The sequence below is a fragment of the Haliotis asinina genome, chromosome 3 (assembly GCF_037392515.1).
Source record: "Haliotis asinina isolate JCU_RB_2024 chromosome 3, JCU_Hal_asi_v2, whole genome shotgun sequence".
NCBI classification, from domain to species: Eukaryota; Metazoa; Mollusca; class Gastropoda; order Lepetellida; family Haliotidae; genus Haliotis; species Haliotis asinina.
Window position 1 is genome coordinate 73516705 of NC_090282.1, and position 22701 is coordinate 73539405.

The window sequence follows — 22701 nt, forward strand, 5'->3', positions numbered from 1 at the left end:
GACTTAGACGTGAGGTACTGTCCATAAGTTAAAGGTTACAAATCAGTCGAAGTTTACAAATCAAAGAAAAGTAAGCGATGCCATGTTGGCTCCGGAGCTAGGAGGATGGCTAACCGCTGTAGACTCGTGTAAGGTCTGATGTTATAGAGCATATGTCAGCAACTATCTGTCTGCCTCTTTGTACGGTTGTGCCTGCTGATCCAACGAGATTGTGTACCCTGTTGGTTGTCATGACAATTAGAATGCCAAACTTAGAGCTGCAGAGCCTTGCAAATTGTGTTGTATAACTCCCACGGAGCTGATAAAACAATAGAAAATTAATGCACTCCGCTCTGGTCTCGTTGTGCGAATGTTTTATATCACATGAACGCATTTTGTAATGTATTATTAGATATTTGAATAGCGCACACATCGCTGCAGCTAGTTTATGCTCCAGGCGCTGTTATTTTCCCCCTCGATCATTGGATGTCCATCTCAACGGCACATCGTATTATGATCCCCGGGGAGCATTTTTATAGCCACTAGGCGGATCGACTTATTGCGGATTTCGTATGCTTATGAGGTACCGATTCAAACCTGGGTGGGCCTGGTGGCATCGTCACAGTACTTTGCCCAAGTTTACTGCACGTTACTATACCCGCAACTAGGTGTATTCATGTGGCCAACATCTGGTCATAAACCAACAGATTCGTGTGGTTTTTTTAGTGAAAATGGTTGTGTACTGTTCACTAGGAGTTGTGACAACACTGAAAGAGTCTACACACAAAGTTGACGCCAAGGTGTTTACACTCGATCCCGTGATCTAAAGCTCGCAGGATCACCAGACCGACGTCAGAGCCCGCTCGCCCACCATAATAGATTCGAATGAACATGAAATAAACGTTAGAAAATCTGTATGAACGTTTAAACCGAATTAAGAATGTAGGCATGAATGATTGTAGATCAGTACATTCAGAAGCGCCATAGTCTTTTGCAAGTTTTGGATTATGTTTCCAGCAATCGCTTGCGGTTTCAAGTGGCGACTGAAAGGATTGGGTGGCCAGATTCTGTTGCTAATTTCATCAATCACAGGATTGTCAAGAACTTCACATATGGCATAGGTATCAACTTCATATTCCAAACCGTGCCTGGAGTGGTATCCAGGTGATTGAACTCTTTGAATCGTTCAGTTGAATAGTACCGACACCCGTCGGATGCAAGTGTCGACGAATGTGACCAGATGACACCAATCCATTCACATTATAACAAGACTTCACCGCTAAAAGCTGATCCCCTCGTATGAATCTGATTATATACCGAGGGAAACGGAAACGGAACACAGCTTTATGGCACCGTTCCTTTATTTATTTCTCAATATTCCCCCACGGCGTTATTCAAAGCTGGTGAAGAAAACGGGAAAATATTCAAAGAACGCATGGAGTTCCATTACTTGTTTCTCTCAGTATATATATCATTGGCTTAGGCTTATGTTTATGATTCATTATGAAATGACGTTACCAGGTGGTGTGTAAATACATGACATTTTACTGACAGCGAAAGAAACGCAAGTTAAAAAAATGAAATCTCACAAAAGTAAGCCTTCATGTTTATGTCTCCTATTTAAACGTTTGACAACATCAGAGTTGCGCTTCTTTTGCTGTTCGGTATATATAATTATTGTTGATGTGACATGGACATTATGACCTTGATCTCACCGTGGGTCATCGTGGAGTAACATATGACGTGTCAGTTCATAACACCACGCGCGTTTCTGCTGTCTCATTTTACTCCCTTAAAAAGAACACAGCTGTCTGTTGCATTCAACACCTATATATGTTTTACACGAGGAAATCTGTTCTGTTATGTGTGTGAGTGAGTGAGTGAGTGAGTGAGTGAGCATGGTTTTACTCCGCCCCTTTCAAAAATAACTTCACAAAGGGGAACAGCATAAGGTGAACCTACACATTGTACCCATTCGGGGAACCGAACCCGAGACTGCAGTATGAAGAACGAAAGCAATAACCACCAGACTACCCCGTCGCCCACTGGCCCGAAGTACATGAAATGGTTTACATCATATCAGAATTTTGTTGTTCGTTTTGAAAATGACATAACGTAACATGTATATTCTTGTCCGGCAAATGTAAGTACATTTAAGATAAATAATTTCAACAAAGGCTATCTTTCTTATCTATGACTTTATTATGAAAGTGAGGCTGTTGCCTTACTGAATACCCAATACCAAAAAGTAGTTCGGCGCGTATATATACAATGAAACACTGAATTCAGTTAACACCAGCAGTTCACACGATGAATGAAGCAGAAGAAACATGTATTATAATGGGACACTCAAATAATTTATCATACGTCTTTGTACAAAAGGAATGACAGTCAATGATAAACTATGGACAATTCAACATATGAATTCAAACGGTGCAATAATATTTCAAATCTGTACACATGAAACAAAAACCAAAATTGATGAATAAAAGTAGTAGTTACTAAGATAAATACATAAATCACGTTGCAATAAACTTAAATGCTTTTATGATATGCACTAAAAGAAAAACATGAACTAATTAAATATTTTTCAAATTAACCCAGGATAATACAGACAGAAGACTTATTCCTGGCAGTGTGAACACTTATCTCCCTTGCACAAGAGACATCTTCCTTTCACAAGAGTAATCTCCCTTTGTTGTTTGTTGAAATGCTGTCTAATCCAATTCTTGGATGCTGCCGGTATATTTGTATGAAACTACGATGGTTTTTATGTAGAAAAATATTGGAAACATTAAATGAATGCAAAGCGTCTCTGTACTGGTTTGGAACCGGTCACGCAGAATGATCCTCGGATTTGCATGTGCATAATTAAGCTTCAACACCAATCACGATTTGACCCACACTGACAAAAAGAGTTATGCACAAGGGAGACAACTAATATACGCAAGTTGCGTTGGGGTCTTCTCTTTCCATTTGTTCCCGTCCATCATACAGCGATGGGGCATACAGGAAGATGCTGAGAGTGCCGCTGAACGTTGCAGTAGTGAATATATACAAAAAGAAGCGGTCCATTACCATGGCGATGTACTTCCAATCTCTGATTTCCTGAAAAAACAAAACAAAAAACTCCTTAGATCATTATGTACATTTATCGAGAAAAATATAGCAATAATAAATTTACCAGTAGTACAATGCTACCAAATTGAATATTTAAATCTTATAGAAATTGCGCAGGCAAATGAATTATTGTGATTTACTGCATGAACTGGTCCCTGTCTCAAAGCAATCACGTCAAAGAATGAATTTGATCATAGCATGTAATACAACCGAGGGTCAACGATTTTCCCAATGTAATGTTAAGATTGTAAACCATTCCTAATTGAATCCAATTAGTGTTTTCAGCTAAGAGCATGCAACTGACTTTCACAGTTCTATAGCTATGATGTGCACTCTAATTGCAGGAAATGTAGCGTGGATATCTCACAGACATTTTGTTGCGTATTGTGTGCATGTTGACTACAGTGTTAATCAGTTACAGTAATCATTCACAAGACAAAGAAAGTCCTTGCACCAGAAGTCTCCATCATACTGAGATTGCATGTGAACAATGTGACGAACTAATGGGAGTGATCGGGGGATTGGCAGCATGTTGTTCGGCGGAAGACTTGGGAAAACTGGAATTTGGAAAAAAAATGTTTGAAGTTTGAGACATCTTGCGTGATGGAACATTGGAGCCACCTCGTACAAGATCGCGTGTTATCAAGGCAGGTTTGGTAATGGAGGGGCTTCTTTAGTTGAAGATTGCTGAAATGAGGGGTTAGATATACCTCATACATTAGGATACTGAGTGTGAGGGGAGACAGAGAGATATATTGTGTAAAAAGTCTCGTGAGGCGCTACTTCCGGTACTACGATGCGATCCCGGATCCCTTTGCGCGATATGCGAAACGGGGCCCAGCTTACTTCCGGTTCCATATTTCCGTCGTATTTAAGACCCAGTTCTGGTTCCAAACTGCGCGATCGCCAAATACTAGACCTGACCAAGCGTACCTCCATGTTTGGCTGTCACAGCTGTTGAGAGACGTAACAGCTGGCTAATTTGGGGATGGTTAGATCGAATATATGTCATTCCTGAAAGGATTATTGGATTCCTGCTGGCAACTGACAACCATGAAACCATCGAAAAGGTATGAAACGTTGTTTGTCACTGGAAGTGCCAAGATCTAGCGAAGTGCCGCGATTGGGCACCATGTGATAGAGGAGACGGAGTTTGAACTCACTTCGTTTGATGGATTTCTCAGGACCCCTTGTATGATAGGATACTGAGAGCACTTTGGGTGATGGGAGACTCAGAACACCTTGTTTAGTTGGACGGCAAATGGGAGGACACTTAAAGTAAAATTGGGATAGAATATGTGGGAAGAGGTTTTTGTAGCCGTCGGTGAAGTCACATAGTCTAACGTCAAATCAGATTTAAAAAATGTCAATGCAACACGGGTAGTGAGATCGTGGATTAGTCAGTATGTTGCAGAGTAGAATTGATGGACGAATGTAAGGTATCCGAAGTGTGGAAGATAAATCTGATCCCAGTGTGTTGGCGTTCGAGCAACTCATGTAAGTGCAGGAAAATTGTGGGCGTATGTTTAGAGTAGGGAAAGGATGAGACACGCTGAATACATCTCATCGCAACTAAGTACGTTTACGTGGAGACGTGATGTGCCAGGTATGATGGGTCAGAGAAGACGGGATATTTCCTAGCGTGTTATCAGTATCACATCACACATGGTGCACTCGTTGTAAATATACTCGTGGGTTGTATACTCGTCACGACACTCATCCATGAGTACAATACGAGGATTTAACGCATCCGCACTATCTACGGAGAAACGTTTTCTTTGTCATATCAGAGTTTCTTTCATATTCATACATCACGCAGATATAATCGCCTCGGGTTTACGTTTGCACAGGGCTGAATAACACCAACGGTACAAAAATATTGGATTTAAGAACTTATGATGTTTACAATCACTACATGAGTGAATGGTGTTTTATACCGAAAACGGGTTATATTAAACTGTTGCGGGGCAACGGGACTGTCAAATACAAGAACACCCTACATCAGTGAGTGAGAATGACTATGCACCGCTTTAAGCAATATTCCAGCAAATACCATGGCGACGTACTAGAAATGGACTTCATGCACTTGACCCGTAGGGAATCGAAACCGGGTTTTCGGCGTGACGAGCGAACGCTTAAACCACTGGACTACCCCACCCTGCATCATATTCGTGCTTGCAGGTTGTATGTCTGTAAAAGTCTAACACTAAACATGTATTTAGAAGTCGGTTATTAAAATACTTTACACGGCAGCACGCATTCGCTACTTCCGGGCAAACGGTGGGAAATGCATTCATAACAAAACAATATGACCACTGAATCACAATTAGGTCATGCTCCTCTCATTCATAAACAAACAAATTTGTGTTCGTAGGGCATAATCCAAGTACAGTTTCTAAACAAACTGTCTTGTACTAGTGGATCCCATACAAGCGCCCTACATATTTAGTTGTCATTGTTGTTTGCGTCGCACATCAATATCCCAGCTATGGCGGCGGTCTGTAAATAATCGAGTCTGGACAAGACAATCCAGTGATCAACAACATGAGCATCGATATGCGCAGTTTGCAACCGATGACATGTGTCAACCAGTCAGCGAGTCTGATTACCGATTTCGTTAGTTGCCTCTTCCGACTAGGGCGGGTAGCTTGCCTACAGTTTATAAACAAAGGCTTTGTTTCCACTGTACCTCATTCAAGTATAACTTATAAGGAAACACATCTCATTCAAGAGCCTCTCACCACAGGTAAGGTGTGCATAAAAGCAACCTGTCAAGATACACCGAAAGCCGAAACTGGCTCATGAACAGCAATAAAAGAACAACGCTAGGTTGAATTAACGTCAACTAACATATAACCCTTGTTTAAAGTTAATGAAACTAGTCCACATCAACCACTCAGGTTTTAATGCATAAGGTGATTTTTTGGGCATCAACGTCGAAGATATCTCCAACCATCTCGACTACAAGAAAATATCCCACATTCCACGGCTTTCTTTATTGGGTAGTGATGAGATCGTGAAACTGCTGTCAGCGCTCAAATGGTGAACTTAACGTCAACAGTTCTCCTATAAACACGGGCACGAAACACTAATCAGGAGAGTACTTGGTGTAAAAAGGTTACGTTTACAAGAAATATAGGAAAAAAGCCATAGATTGTTTCCAAGCGACATGAAAGTCTGCAAAACATTCAATTGAATCTGATTGAAGCATCGCTGTTTCATTACAATACATTTTCAAACAGCACATGCTAGCTGACCTTGAATTGACGGCAGTGATTTTCTTTGGTAAACAGTTTATTTATAACATGACTTCAACAGTGGTGTATGTACTTCAAAGAACACACAACTGTTCGCTAAGAGCAACGATTCTTCCATTTTAGGCGCTTTTGGGCACCAACATTTAATTCTCTTCTTATCTTTTGGATACTTTCTAAGAATAGGCCCTCAGCAACCTATGCTTGCCACATAAGACAATGCTTCCGTAAGGGCAACTAACGGGATCGGGTTGTCGGACTCGCTGACTTGGTTGACACATGTCATCGGTTCCCAAATGCGCAGATCGATGCTCATGCTGATGATCACTGGGTTATCAGGTCCAGACTCAATTATTTACAGACCGCCGCCATAGCTGGGATATTGATGTGCGACGCAAACAACAATGACAACTAAATATGTAGGGCGCTTGTATGGGATCCACTAGTACAAGACAGTTTGTTCATAAATTGTACTTGGATTATGCCCTACTAATACAAATTTGTTTGTTTTTGAATGAGAGGAGCTATATAGCTGGAATATAGCTGGAGTGCAGCGTAAAACTAAACTCACTCACTCGCGCATGTGGCACAAGGAATTCTTTTAATAAACCCCTAATGAAACAATGGACCCCTTTGACAATAAATACCGGTTCAAGTTCACATTAAACAGATTTACTCAACTTTGTTTTCCTCAATATAAAGATATATTAACATTCACTTAAACGGTAATCTTGATGTTATATTTAAAATTATGCAGACACTGATAGTTATTCAAGTACAAAAGAACTGTCTGCATTGTTCTTGCTATTTCAGACTCGCCATTCATGCTTCTGTTGAGACCAGGGTTTTGAGAAACGGATTGTCTACACATGCATGGTAATAGCATACGAGGAGTGGAATATATTCCACAGAGTTCATGTACACGGCCCGGGTCCTCGTAACTGGGGGATTTATACAGTCGGACTTTCTTCTCGTTATTACCCTCGACCACGTGGTACAGGTCTTAGTTACCATAGCAACCGCAAGATTATGGCGATAACATATGGATATGTGGATAAAAAGCACCTCTTTTCCTTCGTTCAAAGGTTTATTATCATGAGTGTATCCAGCGTGCTGGCTATTGGGAGATGTTCAGCGATTGTGATACTATCAGGTAGAAAAAACCCTGACATTCAATATGGCCGCCATCACGTGATGTCTTTCCCGACTGTAGGAATCGCACGTTAGTAAGCGATATACCTGCATGTACGGCTATTAACATGTACGGTGTGCTTGCTACACCACGGGTCTGATTTATTTATTTATACACGGGTAATTAATTACTTCCAATTATTGAGAATTTAAACATAATAGTTGTCTGTCATATGTTACCGTACTGGGGCGGATACAGCTTTTTGAAAAATGCGTCTGCATAGTTCTTCATTTCTTAACCCGTTTTTTCACGAGAATGTCAGTGATCATTTAATGAACTTGAAGGGGCTCCGAAAAAGTTAGTGATATTCGACACTTCGTAAAGGCGACTTCGTTTAAGCGAAGTTTAATTGGTTTAGGATTTATCTCTAAACAATATTGAAATATCATTGTGGTTAAACTATAAAACACAAAGTTTTATCAGGTAACGGAAACTGAAAGGAACAGAACATTGTGGATTTAAAATGTGAAGACAGGTTTCTTGCGTTTTTTTTATTCAATTAGACACACTTACTTTCAGTTTTATAATGTTTTCGTGGTATCGTGTTTCATTCCAGTTTTTTTTCTAAGGGAACATGGAATGAAGAGCAATGCAACCTATTCCCTCCCCCGCATTTACGCATATACTCTTAGCTCCCCATCCCCCGCCGTCATCCTCTGACGCGAAGAGACACCCTCTCCCAGTATACCTGTCGGGCATTTCGAAGAGACACCCTCTCCAAGAATACCCGTCGGGCATTTCGAAGAGACACCCTCTCCCAGAATACCTGTCGGGCATTTGACTTTGATATATCAACAGCATATCGGCCAACAATCTTCAGCACATCTTGAACTCACGCGGTATTGCACAGTTTCCGGCTTGGTATGTGACTATAGAAACTACGCGGGGAATTCAACACGTGGCTATCGCATGCTGAGCTAATGAGTTTACCGCCAGTATACTTCACACTGTAGGTTTCTCTCTCACATACTTGGTACATTCAGAGTTACACGTCCTGAGACACGCATATCTAGTACAGTCACACAAAGAAAAGATGATACATGCGTATCTAGTCCAGTCACTCATAGACAAGATGATATATGCGTATTTAGTACGGTCACTCATAGACAAAATGATATGCGCGTATCTAGTACAGTCACTCATAGACAAGAAGACCTAAGCGTGTCTAGTTCAGACATACGTATCGAGTACAGTCATACACAGACAATGTGAGACATACGTATCGAGTACAGTGACACATAGACAATGTGAGACATGCGTATCGAGTACAGTCATACACAGACAATCTGAGACATATGTATCGAGTACAGTCATACACAGACAATGTAAGACATACGTATCGAGTACAGTCATACACAGACAATGTGAGACATACGTATCGAGTACAGTGACACTGACAATGTGAGACATACGTATCGAGTACAGTGACACATAGGCAATGTGAGACATACGTATCGAGTACAGTCATACACAGACAATGTGAGACATACGTATCGAGTACAGTCATACACAGACAATGTGAGACATACGTATCGAGTACAGTCATACACAGACAATGTGAGACATACGTATCGAGTACAGTGACACATAGACAATGTGAGACATGCGTATCGAGTACAGTCATACACAGACAATCTGAGACATATGTATCGAGTACAGTCATACAGAGACAATGTAAGACATACGTATCGAGTACAGTCATACACAGACAATGTGAGACATACGTATCGAGTACAGTGACAATGTGAGACATGCGTATCGAGTACAGTGACACACTGACAATGTGAGACATACGTATCGAGTACAGTGACACACTGACAATGTGAGACATACGTATCGAGTACAGTGACACACTGACAATGTGAGACATACGTATCGAGTACAGTCATACACAGACAATGTGAGACATACGTATCGAGTACAGTCATACACAGACAATGTGAAACATACGTATCGAGTACAGTCATACACAGACAATGTGAGATATACGTGTCGAGTACAGTCATACACATACAATGTGAGGCATACGTATCGAGTACAGTGACACATAGACAATGTGAGATATACGTATCAAGTGCAGTCACACATAGACAATGCGAGTCCCACGTGTCTGGTTCACACACTGAACACGTGTATCTGGTGTAGTCACACATTGCCAGTATGAGACATACAGATCTGGTACATTCACAGTTTGATGAAGTCAGGCATTGACATATATATATTGCACGCACACTAGGCAAAAACGAGACATACAGATCTAGCATAGTGGTACGATATGAGATGTAATGTCCATCAGCTACCACGACTACTTCAGATGCACACTGGACAAAGGATCTTCTTTAAAGATCAACTGAATGGAATCTAAACTAAACTAAAACCCAGTTATCACTTTGAAACGCCAACACTTTTTTTCTTGAAAAAGGAAATCATTAAAACGCTTCGAAGAACTTGACTAAAAATATCAGAAACGCGTTTCCAGCAACGCAATAACATCAGTATTTGCTACCATGGGTGGTGCCACTTAGAACCATATTCTATAAATCTGATTCCAGCTCGGCGCCGGAGGTCCGCCTCGAGGTGGGAACAAAAGTCTCCCCCGCCACGTAAACAAAACCAATCACCTCCATGGCAGCGGCAACACGATAAACCAATATACACGATCAGCTATTTCGTATCAAATCACAGGAATCTCAGTCTTAATAAAACTGAGATGGGGCTCCACATATAGATGTGCAACCTTTTGATGTTGTCGACGGGCACTTTTTACAACCCTTTAGGGTGGGGGAATTAAACCAGTACTACCGTTGTTTAGCATAAAAAGCATAATATTTGAATACATATCCGATGATCATCTTTCACTTGTATTACCATCAATATCTCAGGGAGTGAATTCACGAGGTTCGCACATCGACCCATGGATGAAAGTGTGTTGTTTCAATGCCTATTTTACCATTGTTACGCCATATCATCGTAATGAGGGATGGAAGAACTGGGTGATAAATATTTTACGTCTTCTGTGAAACCCATGACCATGGGTATGGTGCCGACAAGGATAGAAAGAGATTCGAACCTAGAATCACTGGTTTCTCGCTTGCCTGAGGAATGAGATTCTTCAAACCGAAAAGTTGACATGCCTCGTGCTGTTCTGTTCTCACAGAGTTTTACATTGTACCAAATGTACAGCACCCGGCCTCTTGGGCTAATTAGACATTGTTCTTCTGTCTGGCGGCGCGGTGAGTTTAACGTAGCGATCAAGATCATTGTTCTTTAACAAAGCGATGTAAGCACGTGCGTGCGTGTTTGTGTATTCGAAGTGGTACGAACTAACGCCGACTTTACAGTTCTTACCTAGTGAGATACAATGTCAGTATAAAAGTTACATCCAACAAGCCAACAGGTCCTTGTGTCATAAGCAAAATGCGAGGCCTGGGTTCAAACTACTAACATCCCGCTCTCTGGGCTGACACTCGATCCACTGGAGCACAGAAGCGGTCTGAATGTTCAGAGACAAAAGTAGAGTATGTGCATTAATCGAAATGGAAACTGGAAAACTCGACTCCTAAACAACAGATACGTATTCCGGACATGAGATCCTCTTGCATCTTACATGCAGTCTCTACAACTGCTGAACGTTGCGCATTAACCTCGGAGCATCAGGATCAACGACAGCATGCTCAGCGCCAGCGTCATCATAATGAGGTCATGACATTTATGCAGTCTGAGTGATCTCCCCTTTTGACGCTCTCCGTCGCGTGCGTCTACACCTCACATCAGATCTTAATTACGCCATTCGAGGAGTATAAAACGGAGGAATCTTTGAATAACAACTACATTCACCAGACTTCATCAATCGCAGGACTAAATCACACGCATATAGAATGAAGGGCGCCAGAGGAGTGGAAAGAAATGGCCTGATTTAGCCTGCCTGTTGCTTTAATTGAATACCAATACCATCTGAACAGCAGTCACTATTCACATCAGTCCAACTTCCGGTACGCAGTGTGGGGTTCACTCATCATTAGTCACGGGGTCCTGGCACGAGACTTAACCAATGTTAGCAAATGTCAATGGAGCAATCTGCCTGATTGGCAGCCTATCACGCGCTTCGCTGATTTTTCTGAGCACGACAAACGTAAATTGGACTTGGTCGTGTCTCCCTGACATATCGGTGCCATCCGAAGATGTTCTGCGTCGCTAAGTGACAGGACTTGGATCAAGGCGAGGCGAAGCTTCGACGTTTTCAATTTCAACTTTCAATTTTAAGTTCGAAAAGTGCCAAATCTCACATTCACTAGAGTTCGTGTGTCTTTTTCCCCACTGGAGACCTGTTATATTGAGTGGACATTGAAATGAAATTGCAAGGAAAAATAGATGAATCAGTGAACGCGTACAGAGCAGCATATGCTGCCCGAAGATTATCGGCAGGTCTTCTCAGGTAATATTTCCACAAAAATACTTTGTAAAAACATCCTTACTAATGATATTTCTAATATGTGATGAACGGAGACGATTATAGTCAATCTACTTCTTGAAACAATCGTGTGTTTCATCAGCAGGGACATGGGGACATTTGCCCGTTGTCTTTACGATTAAATGTATTTGGGGGCACTTTACGTTAAACATGCACAGAAATACCTTGCTTTTTAAACAGTAAGGCGTAAAAGAAGTCAACAAGGTTATGTCCTCACTAAATTATCCAATGATTAGGATATTGATAGTCTTGTCGGGTTTGCCAAATGAAAAGCGCGGACGTCAGAGAAACAGCTTCCTGTTGGTGAGGAGGTCCCCATGTACGATGAAAAGAGAATACAGTAACATCGAAACATGAATCTGTGGGTTTACCGAAACTGTCTCAAGTGCTTGTATGAGCAGAATGTCTCGGAACTAGAGTGAAAACTTTCGTCAGAATAAAACTCGTCTACGGCAAATCGAATGTGTTTTAATGCGCCATGTTCCGGACTCTTATCGACCGAGCAGCCCTGCACAGGAGGAGGAAAGGGGCTTCTGAGAGGCTGGCATTGATGAATCGAGGCCTAACTCCCAGATTACTCCTGCTATAGACCGGGAACGCGCCTGGCTAAAAAGGCCAAAAGGAAAATTAAGGGAACGGGGAAACGAGATCGGCATTCGATTTTTTTGTGGATGAAATCCGAAACACACTGTTTGAACCTAATTTGTTGGCCCGGCTTAATTGATCATTTGTCACATTTTGTTCGGATTTGCTTAACGAGGGCCAGAATGAAACTAGACCAGTTTATTCAATGATTTCTTCCCCTGTCATCTTCTTTCAACATCGGTCAGAACATGTATCTAAGTTTTTCATTGACTGAATGAACACAATACAGATCTTTTTGTCCAATACATCTTCATACATCATTTTGACATGTGAAAAGATATCTTCTTTAATTAACATTTTTTTTCTTTCGGCCGTGGGATAATTCTCTGCTTAAGAGGTACCAAAAATAAGGAATACAAATGAATGTTTGATCAAAAATACGTCCTTAGTGACACAATCAGCCTATGTTAACATTAAAACAGTATTGAAACCCGGTGCTGCATGAACAGTTTAATCCAGACATGGCAAGGCAATTTTGATCTACAACTAAAAATCGAAAGCCATTTCTGTCAAATAAAGATGTTTGATTTATTCGGAATTCAGGGTCCTGAAAGCAGAGGACAGCGAGTTCCAGACAAATATTCTGCTAAAGAAAATAAGATAAATGTGAACTGCATGAATTTATTAATTTATTTATTTAGGCGAACGGAATATGGGGGAAAGTCTGGCAATGTTACTACCGTGTGTTGAGAAGCAGTGCAGTTTAAAATAGAGAGAGAGAGAGAGAGAGAGAGAGAGAGAGAGAGAGAGAGAGAGAGAGATTGAGAGATTGACATTTATACTTACTGCCATTTCTTCGTCTTCGGTTTTCATATGGTCAGCTATAAACTTGACCCCTTTAAGCGCCTCTTTCACATCCGGGGTAAAGTTGCTTTCTCCTTCCATTTCCTCAGACCGGCACCCATGTCGGACATTCTCATACATGTGCCAGTCACGTGACCTTGCTGCGGCCGCCGCCGCCGCCGCAGTTTCTCTCATTTCTATCCCGTTGCAAGTTCTCACGGCCACCTTAGGCGCCTTATCGAAAGATGGTCGTTTAATTAACAATATTTTAGGCAATATCTCCGTGAACACTCTCCTAACCCATGGAGACATTTTATGCGTTGTCGGCGTTTTAAAATTGATATGCAACGTGTAGACCGTCAGAAATATAGACATTGTCACAACTATCATGATGAACAGTAAATATTTCCCTATCAATGGAATCACAAGCGATGTAGGAGGGTTTATATCAGATAACAACAGGAAGAACACAGTCAACGCCAGCAATATGGATATAGACAACGTGATCTTTTCTCCGGAATCCGAGGGAAGATAAAATACGAGGACTGTGAGGCATGAGATGGAAATACAGGGCATGATCAAATTGAGCGTGTAGAAGAGGGTACGTCTCCGCAGAGTGATGTTAAACGTAATATCAGGGAACGGTTCCGGGCAGCAGGCGTAGAACTTCTCCTTGCGTCGTGCCGTCACGTTGATGATGTCCCACTCGACGTTGTGATAGTAGTCTCTGATGTCGATGCCGCGGGTGATGACGAGACCTTCGTTTGGGGTCTCCACTCCATCGCACATATGCTGTAGATCTACCTCGTCACCGTTGTAGGTCCAGGAACCGAACTTAAGGAAGCAGTGTTGCATATCAAATGGAAAGAACTCGACGTCGATGGGGCAGTAGCTTTTGTAGATTGAAGGTGGCTCCCATACTATCTTGCCATTGTAGTTAACCGTAGCTTTTGTCTGCAATGTTATCACAAATTCTCCGTCGGCGCTGCAATGTACAGACATGCATAATTACACACTGAACCTGGAAACGTCTCTATAAGAATATTCCAACAATGTCAGAACTCGAATGGGGACTCGAACCCGGTGTCTTAAGTGTGATGAGCGACTGCTGTAACCACTAGCCCTTCTCTATTAATTACTTCGATGTAGAAGGGTTCAAAAATTCATATCGAGTCATCCCTAGAGTGAGTGGTCATACTAATGTGCTCAAAATGTTTTTTAGGATCATGATGTTACATAAACATTTGCGACAGGATATTAAGGTAAGTACATTCGTCTAAACCAGACAACTTGCATTAATGTACGACATGAGAGTTAAATTACACATTCCACAAACTTGCATGTAAAAAGTAAGACTTCCTTTTAACCATTCATCATTAAACTTTTTCACATTAATAAACACAGTTTTGAAACAATATAGATCTTAATCTCTTAAATGGGGGAAAATTGTATGTAAATTGTGTGTGTATACAATAGCATACTAGGCAGATGTGTCAGGGGGTGCTGGATTTTACAACAAGGAAAAGCAATATTCACAGTAACTGACATATATCTCACTTCACAACCACGTGATGACGTCAGGTATTCGAGACACTCATTTGTGAGCTTCACTAACCAGGAAAGAATGAACATGAACACACGTTGTTTATTGACCACATGACCACTTACTTGTTGTACAGTACGATATCGGGCCTCCACAGTTGGTTGGAGGGGATATGCAGTTTCTTCACCCCACCATAATCATCCGGGTCCCACTGGAGTCGGAGATCCGTCCATTCCTTCAACGTAACAGAAATTACGGTTACAGAAAGGAAAAGTGCTTCGGCCCTCTGGGCACTCATGAGAAGACCGGGCCTACACCTAGTTGAACACAAGGAACATTGAGATTTTTTTCTATGTGCTCTCAGGATAAATACGTTAAGTCTACACTCGTAGATTCTGATTATAGAACGTCCACCGTGTCCGGGGAAAAATAATATTTTTGAGCGAATATTGAGTATTGTCGTAATGTAATATTTGGGACGAAACATTGCTTGTCGCAGGGTGAAAGATTAAGTTTGTTTACAACGTCGCTTGCAGAGGTTGACGTGAAAGGAAAGTGATGTCTTTATTTCAGTTAACGTTCCAATCGTTCCAGCCGTTGAATGTCTGCGATTTACCATTCTACCAACTGAGCTGACCGTCCACTCGAAGATGCTTTTTATAGGAACACTTTAAGAACATGCCCACCACAAAATTTGTTTGATCTTGTTCGAAACAAGTAGACATATAGGAAAGTAAGATATTTTATGCATAACAACTAATCTATTCCATATAATGCGACGTTTTGGTATAGATTCTTAGACCGTAGTCATTCTTAGACTCCACACCGAAACGTTGTGTCTAGACGTTTCTACCATTTGGGTGAAACAAACCGACAAACGCAGAAACATAAACAACAGAGGTTCGAACAGAAGACAAGAACAGAGTGCCATGCCACATCGCTGTTAAATCACTGCCCCTGATGTCACGCATAAACTATGAGAAACAGATTACCGACAGCGTTGTTGTATTCTCCCTACGGTCCATGTGGTCAAAACGACAGAGACCTGACAGACAGCATCGTTTACTCAGACAACGACAGCTCGACGGTGACAGCGGTGACAGTTCAGGTAATAGAACAAAGGCCGTCTGTCTCTCTAACTCGGCTCGGCGCGATCATATAAAACCAATCCCACTGGATTAATGAAAGCATTATCGTTATATCAACTGGCCCATAGAGACCTAATTAATGTCATGACTTAGAAATAATAAACCAATTTGTGTATTTTATTTCCTGTTCTTGCAGCATGGCTGTCTATTTAATTGGCTCAGATTTTATTTTAAAAAAATAAACAAAAAACAAAACCATGTTAAGAAAGATGATTGTTATCCATGAATGGCTTGACGAATGCGGGATGACTGTATTTAATACACGTTTAAAATACTGTCCTTCAGTTTGCCTTCTCGCATTTGAACAGAACATTTTATATACGCCTGGACGTAATTTTATAGTTTAAATAACAAAAAGAGGAGGTGGGGTAGCCTAGTGGTTAAATCGTTCGATTGTCAAGCTGAAAACACTCGTTCAATTCCTAGACGGCAATATGTGTGACGTCCATTTGTGGTGTCTCCTGTCGTGATATTGCTGGAATATTGCTAAGAGCGGGGTAAAACCACTCACTCACCCAGTACAAACATACAGCCGGTTATACAGTAAGATCGGTCTGGTCTGCTTGTATCTGCATATCCCCTTATATCACGGATTGTTGGCTTAAAACCTGAAATAACGCGAGTCGCAAGTAAACCTCAGGTATGGTACCAACAAACCAAAAAAATCAAATACCAAATTAGATTCGAACCCACGAAAATATGTTTCCGATACACCAAAGGACACAACTCTGCACAAAGAACTGCAGTCTCAAAACAGCTAGCCCGCCAGTACAGCCTTTATGCCATTGAAGCATTTAAAACCTAAATATGACCCCGAAACTTGTACCTCTAAGCCCGGGTGCGGATAATTAGAGAATGTGCAATGCATCCGCACACACGAAAACACAGCACACTCAGAATCCGAATAATCTGTCAGATGTATTACTTCTTTTCGCAATTTTGAAACATTCTTGATACCACGATAACAATGAAGTTTAATATGACAGGTTAAGTGTTGATTTTAAAGGTTGGGACATCTTGCTGAGCAAGCTAAACAAGAGGCAATATGTAGTTAGTTCAACCTCAAATGATCACGGTCAGAAACATTCAAAACGTGAAAGCTGTGAATGGGTAATCCTGTGCAGTTATTTCCTGTACATTTTATCCTTTGTGTGAATTCCAAACACCGTGGACATCTTTCTGACATGGGGATACACACTCTGCGTCTGTTCCCTGCGTTCTTGGAGAACAAAAGGAAGTCGGTGTTTACCCTCCATTGCAGAACAAAGATGGCGGACATTGATATGGCGACCACTGATTGACTGGGGTCGACAGGCGACGTGTGGCGCAAAATTGCCAAAATGAGTTCATTTAATGAATAGAAATGTCTTGAAGACAAACCCTGTTCCCTGGGCTCAATCAAATACTGCTATTCTCCCAATTCCTGCCTGCGATCAAGAGTTTCCAATGACACCAATTTTCCTAATTCCATCGGGAAGTTGACCCCAGCACTGCAATCAAGGAGACTGATTGTCACATTGCCACATGAACCTAGCGTTACGAAAGGAGAGGAAGTCCGATTGCAGACGAACAAAATTCGGTGAGCTTGGTCTGGGACTGGTCTAGGTGGTTGTACACCGCGTTTACAGCTGTATACACTTGCCTTAGTATACCCAACGCCTTCTGTGTGGACTTCAGTTTGCCATAATACTCCTTGTACATACAGTTTCAGGTTGGATGGTCTTCATTCGGGTATTTTACTCTAAATGCCTCCGTGACAGATTTAGTATGCATATCGTGAAGAAACCTCACTTGGAAATACATGAATAAAAATATTGGATAAAGATTTGAATGTACGAGTTTTACGCCGCTTATATTTAGACAATACCATGGCAGCGATACCAAAAATGTGGCTCACACTTTGTATCCATGTTTGGAATAGAACCAGGTCTCCGGTATGATGAACGACCGTTTTAACCTCAAGGCTACCTTACTGTCTTCAACAAAAACGGAAGGTATAACCATTAGCCATTTCACAGCTAATGCAGTGTACCTCTCAGCAATTATAGCTCGATACAGCCTTTAAAGTAATCTGCACAGGGTTGGGCCAGTAGGCGGCATCCAGATCGTAAGGATACAATGACACAGGCCATTGTAACCATCCAATACCCACTGCGTCTTTCACGAGGATGTACATTGTCTGTGGAAGCAACTTTCGAAATAATCACCGGAATGGAGGCCTGGCGTCGGTTGTTACTGTATCAGGCTGGCAGTTGCAAATATCTGCAGGCCCTTGAGGCCTTCAGTAAATCATCTGTCTTCTTTCAACTGGAACCTTACCTCCTTTTTCCATTACTAACGAATGGGAATCATCCATGATCCACCGTGTTACGACAACTTAAATTAGAGTTTCATTTCCTGGTATTTCATTGCTTTATGCATATGAATGTCAACACCAATTTTTAACAAATACAAACGACTCTTTAGCTGATTTTGTTGAAACCGTGTGAAAATTCGTACAGAGTAGTCTATTTTTGTTCCATTATAACAAAATGGACCTGCAGATTTCATTCAGGGCCTGTAGAATTTAAAGCCTGCAGGTGGCCCTGATGGCCAGCTGGCAAATTTAAGTAGTGCAAACACTGTGTGGAAGGATGTTGTTAGTCTTCATGTCTGTCGTCCCCACGTTAATGTATTTCAACCTCTCATCTCTTCTCTTTATGAGTACTGATACAGATACGAAAGTTTCAAAAATGAGTTTTAAGAAGCACGATAAACGTTTAGGCGGGAGTCATCAGTCACACTCATGCATCGACATCCTCTCGTCAATATTGTCCAGAGGCACCCCTTTCCGCACTTGTACTTCATGCATGTACTTAAAAAGGCCGGTCACTTAGTTCTATAGTGCCCAATTGCCGTTTCCCCTCAGGAAACACGACTATTAATTCACAGAGAAACGAATTAGTGTATAGATTTTTGGCAAAATTACACAATGCCAAGCAAATATTACTGGAATTAGAAGCTAACAGTAGCTGAAACAACGAAAGGCAGCCGATACAGCAACACAAGCATGTCAATTTTATCATTTTGTATGTCGGCAAGAATTTATGAACAATTGCGTGCCAAATAGATCCAAATCTTAACATCACCCTCTAAATTTGCTTTCGGGTTAGAAAGTGGCAATTTGAGACCGTTGGTATTTTAAACACTGTCAAATGATGTGTTATTATTTGACATTATTTCCACCCTTACTCGAATGTCATATTGTTAAAGCGAACAACACAAAACTGATCACAGAGTATTGTCTGTTCCCGGTCCTGATTACTCTTAATCAGGGGGTTCGGCATGTGCGGCACGTGTTTGTGTGTGTGACTAGTCTTTAGAGCTTCCAGCAAAGCTTTTCTGTCATCTCAACACTGTTGCAATCTGTTCTTAAGCACCAACATTGCTTATTAACACAATGGCGAGTTTCACATCCAGGATATATAATGAAAATAGATTCGTTTTCTTCAAAAGAGGCTTTCAAAATGAAACGAATTCAAGTTTTATCTTAAGATTTATAGACTGGAATACGCTACAATCTATTGGCAGAAAATCTAACTTTTAAACGTAATGGCTCTCTGTTGTACGTAATACGCGTTTAAACATTGTACGTCAATTTGTTGTAAATCCCGTTATAGTACAAATTATTTGACTCAAAAATCTTGAAGTGATGCAAGGTGTTGAGTGAGTGAGTTTGAATTATTTCAGCCATATAATGACGCAAGTCGTCGAAACTTACTCACGGACATCGTGCTAACAAGCTCAGAAACAATGCCAACCTGAATACATATGTGTCTTAGATAGATAGCTATAGGATATTTATATAGCGCACATATCCACGCACTAGTGCATGCTCAAGGCGCTGGTGTTTTCCCCTCGATCACTGGATGTCAATCTCAACAACACATCGTATTTCAATCTCAACTCCCTGGGGAGTACACAACTCTTGCTGCCACTAGGCGCACCGAGTTTATTGTGGCTCTCTCATTCTAACGAGGTACCCAATTCACAGCTGGGTGGACTGGGACACACAGTCACAACACTTTGTCCAAGTTTACTGCACGTTGCTGTACCCGCAACTAGGTGTATGCACGTGTTCATGTGGCCACCATCTGGTCATCTACCAACGAGTCTTGTAATTTATGCAACTAAATGACAATGATTGGCTGATCACATGCATTTCCACAGAGTAAGCGATTGTCGTCAGTTTTGCTGAGGTCGGCTTGGCGCACGTCAAAGTTAATTATATCTGTGTTCTGGAGTACACACATGATCGTTCAAAGAGCTATATTTGATGGATACAAATGTGACACATTCTCAGGGTTCTGTTTTCAGAGCTGGTTTTAAAGCACATTGCTGTAATCAGTAATTTCAGTAATGGAGGTTTAGTTTAATTAACTATTTAAATATCGAGTCATGAGACCGCCCCTGCATCCCCATCCCGATCATATCATATTTAGAGTGAGTGAGTATTGTTTTACACCGCTCTTAACAATCACATCAGGGACACAAGAAACTGGCTACATACATTGTAAACGTGGGGAATCTAATCCGTGTCTTCGACTTCCGTATCACTGGCACTTTAAAACATTAAATACATGGATATGCCTTTTATAGGTACTGTTAGTCTGACAACTGCTCTCACTGCCTGGCATAGTACAAGACTTACGTGGTGGAGCCAGACGCTGAGTGATATCACTTGTTTCTTCTCATCCTGAAAGAAAAAAAGAAACGTTTTATAATCGAGTGAATCAGTCATAATTATTTCTACATTACTTTGCGAAAATATCGTTCAAACCCACTGCACATAACACCAAAAGAATCGAAAAATAGATTGCACTTTTACCTGAAATATTTTAATACACACACATACACACAAAGAGACAGAGACGCACTCTTACAGAGAGACACACACAGACGCACACAGATACATAATTTCACCTGAAGATCAAATTGCTTCAAACATATCTCTTTCTCGACCTAACTCTCATTAATAGTTCTTGTGATCTCCATCAAGTACCAGTCCCAGAGTACAACTGTACTGAAACATTTTTGACACTCGGTGACCAGGTTCAAACCGCCAGTTCCTACTCTCTGATCTCATGTCGAAATCCCGGTAACAGGAAGATGTTTAAGTGAGGTGCACATTAGCTGAACATGTCATCCACTCGCAAAATATTAATACGCACTAAAAACCCAATCACCATATTGATTACATTAAATATCACCAGTCGTACCAAAAAGGAAATTGCGTCACATGAGATTCAGGCTAAAGTTGTCTTCAAATTGTATCTTCAAATAACATACGTTAATTATAGACGAAGTACCACGGAACATATGTGGTTGTCTATATGCGGCAACACAAACGTCTACGATTGAAAGGTACCCGCAGTCGCACACTGTATTTAAGGGTTATCTATATTTGACGCCATTCAGGCGTACATGGCGTCAGGTTGCTATTTGATTGCTCTGAACATGCATGTATTGCCCACGTAAGTCAGGCAAAAGGGTAACTGTGCTTGCAGGGGACTTTGTGACATTTCCAGCTGAGCAAATTCTGCGGGCTTTCAATTTCGCTGTATCAGTTCATATATTGGCTTTCCCATACCTGGTTCAAGATAAGCAAGCACTCTAAGCACGTTGTGTAACTTCCAGCCATGACGTCATGTCTTGGACGTGCCTATTTACCTTTGATCTAATCATTTATCGACCTTTGGTATCTCGAAGCATCTACCTATCTCGAAAGGGTCACGTATGTGGTGTTGTATATTCATGGTATATCCGACTTGATAATGTTCAAGGCCTTGTTCAGACTAAACTGATGCTGTAAAGATAGTATGAAGCCATTATTGATGTAGAATAACTTATTACAATACACACTGTCCACACTGACGTATTTGATACGTGTATTTCATACGGTGCCCATATGTCCTAATGTGTGTGCAACCCGTTTTCAAAACTTCAAAATTTGGTTAAAATCCATGTTAATCTTTCTTTTGCCAAACAGTTTATTTAATTTGCAGCAGGCCAGTGTCAAACCATATTGTCAGAGTCTTCAGATACACGTAAATTTACATAAATATTTCTAGTCTGGAAGGGTAGGAATGGCCAATCGTTTTAGAGACACGCCCGATTGTTCCCTCAGTTAATGTCGTTTAGAAGAACCATATGAGTATAGCCCTGATGTATATTGTTCCTCGGGTCCTTGTTCCCATACCAGGCAGATGACAATCACATGCATGATGTGGTACTATAAACATTCCCACCAAAGACACAGGTGGACAAGAATCCAGTAAAGAGTAATAAATAACGCCAATATCGTTTTACACCAAAATCTATATTGATTAAGGAAATGTATCCTTTGATTTTCTGCGAATCAGAGACCAGAAACAATTAACCTCGGGCTAGCTGTCTGTGCGGGATTAATTGGCCCTCAACTCAGCACCTAATTCAATCCGAGCTCATTTCAAGTGCCATAATTCAATTTACATCTCTGTCCTTATTTAACGACACCAAACGACGCAAACTCGTTTTTATCAACACAG

General features: G+C 41.1%; 1 protein-coding gene across 1 annotated transcript in view; it reads right to left on the bottom strand.

The window, feature by feature from the left end:
• Positions 1-2160: 2160 nt before the first annotated feature.
• LOC137278420 (acetylcholine receptor subunit alpha-like 1) overlaps positions 2161-22701 on the bottom strand; it is a 60638-nt gene continuing 40097 nt past the window's right edge. Inside the window, exons 2-5 of the mRNA XM_067810735.1 lie at positions 20826-20870; positions 15113-15222; positions 13448-14429; positions 2161-3087 (exon numbers count right to left, since the gene is read on the bottom strand). Of these exons, the coding sequence (XP_067666836.1) occupies positions 2917-3087; positions 13448-14429; positions 15113-15222; positions 20826-20870 (1308 nt within the window). The 3' untranslated portion in view covers positions 2161-2916. The remainder of the gene's footprint in view (positions 3088-13447; positions 14430-15112; positions 15223-20825; positions 20871-22701) is intronic.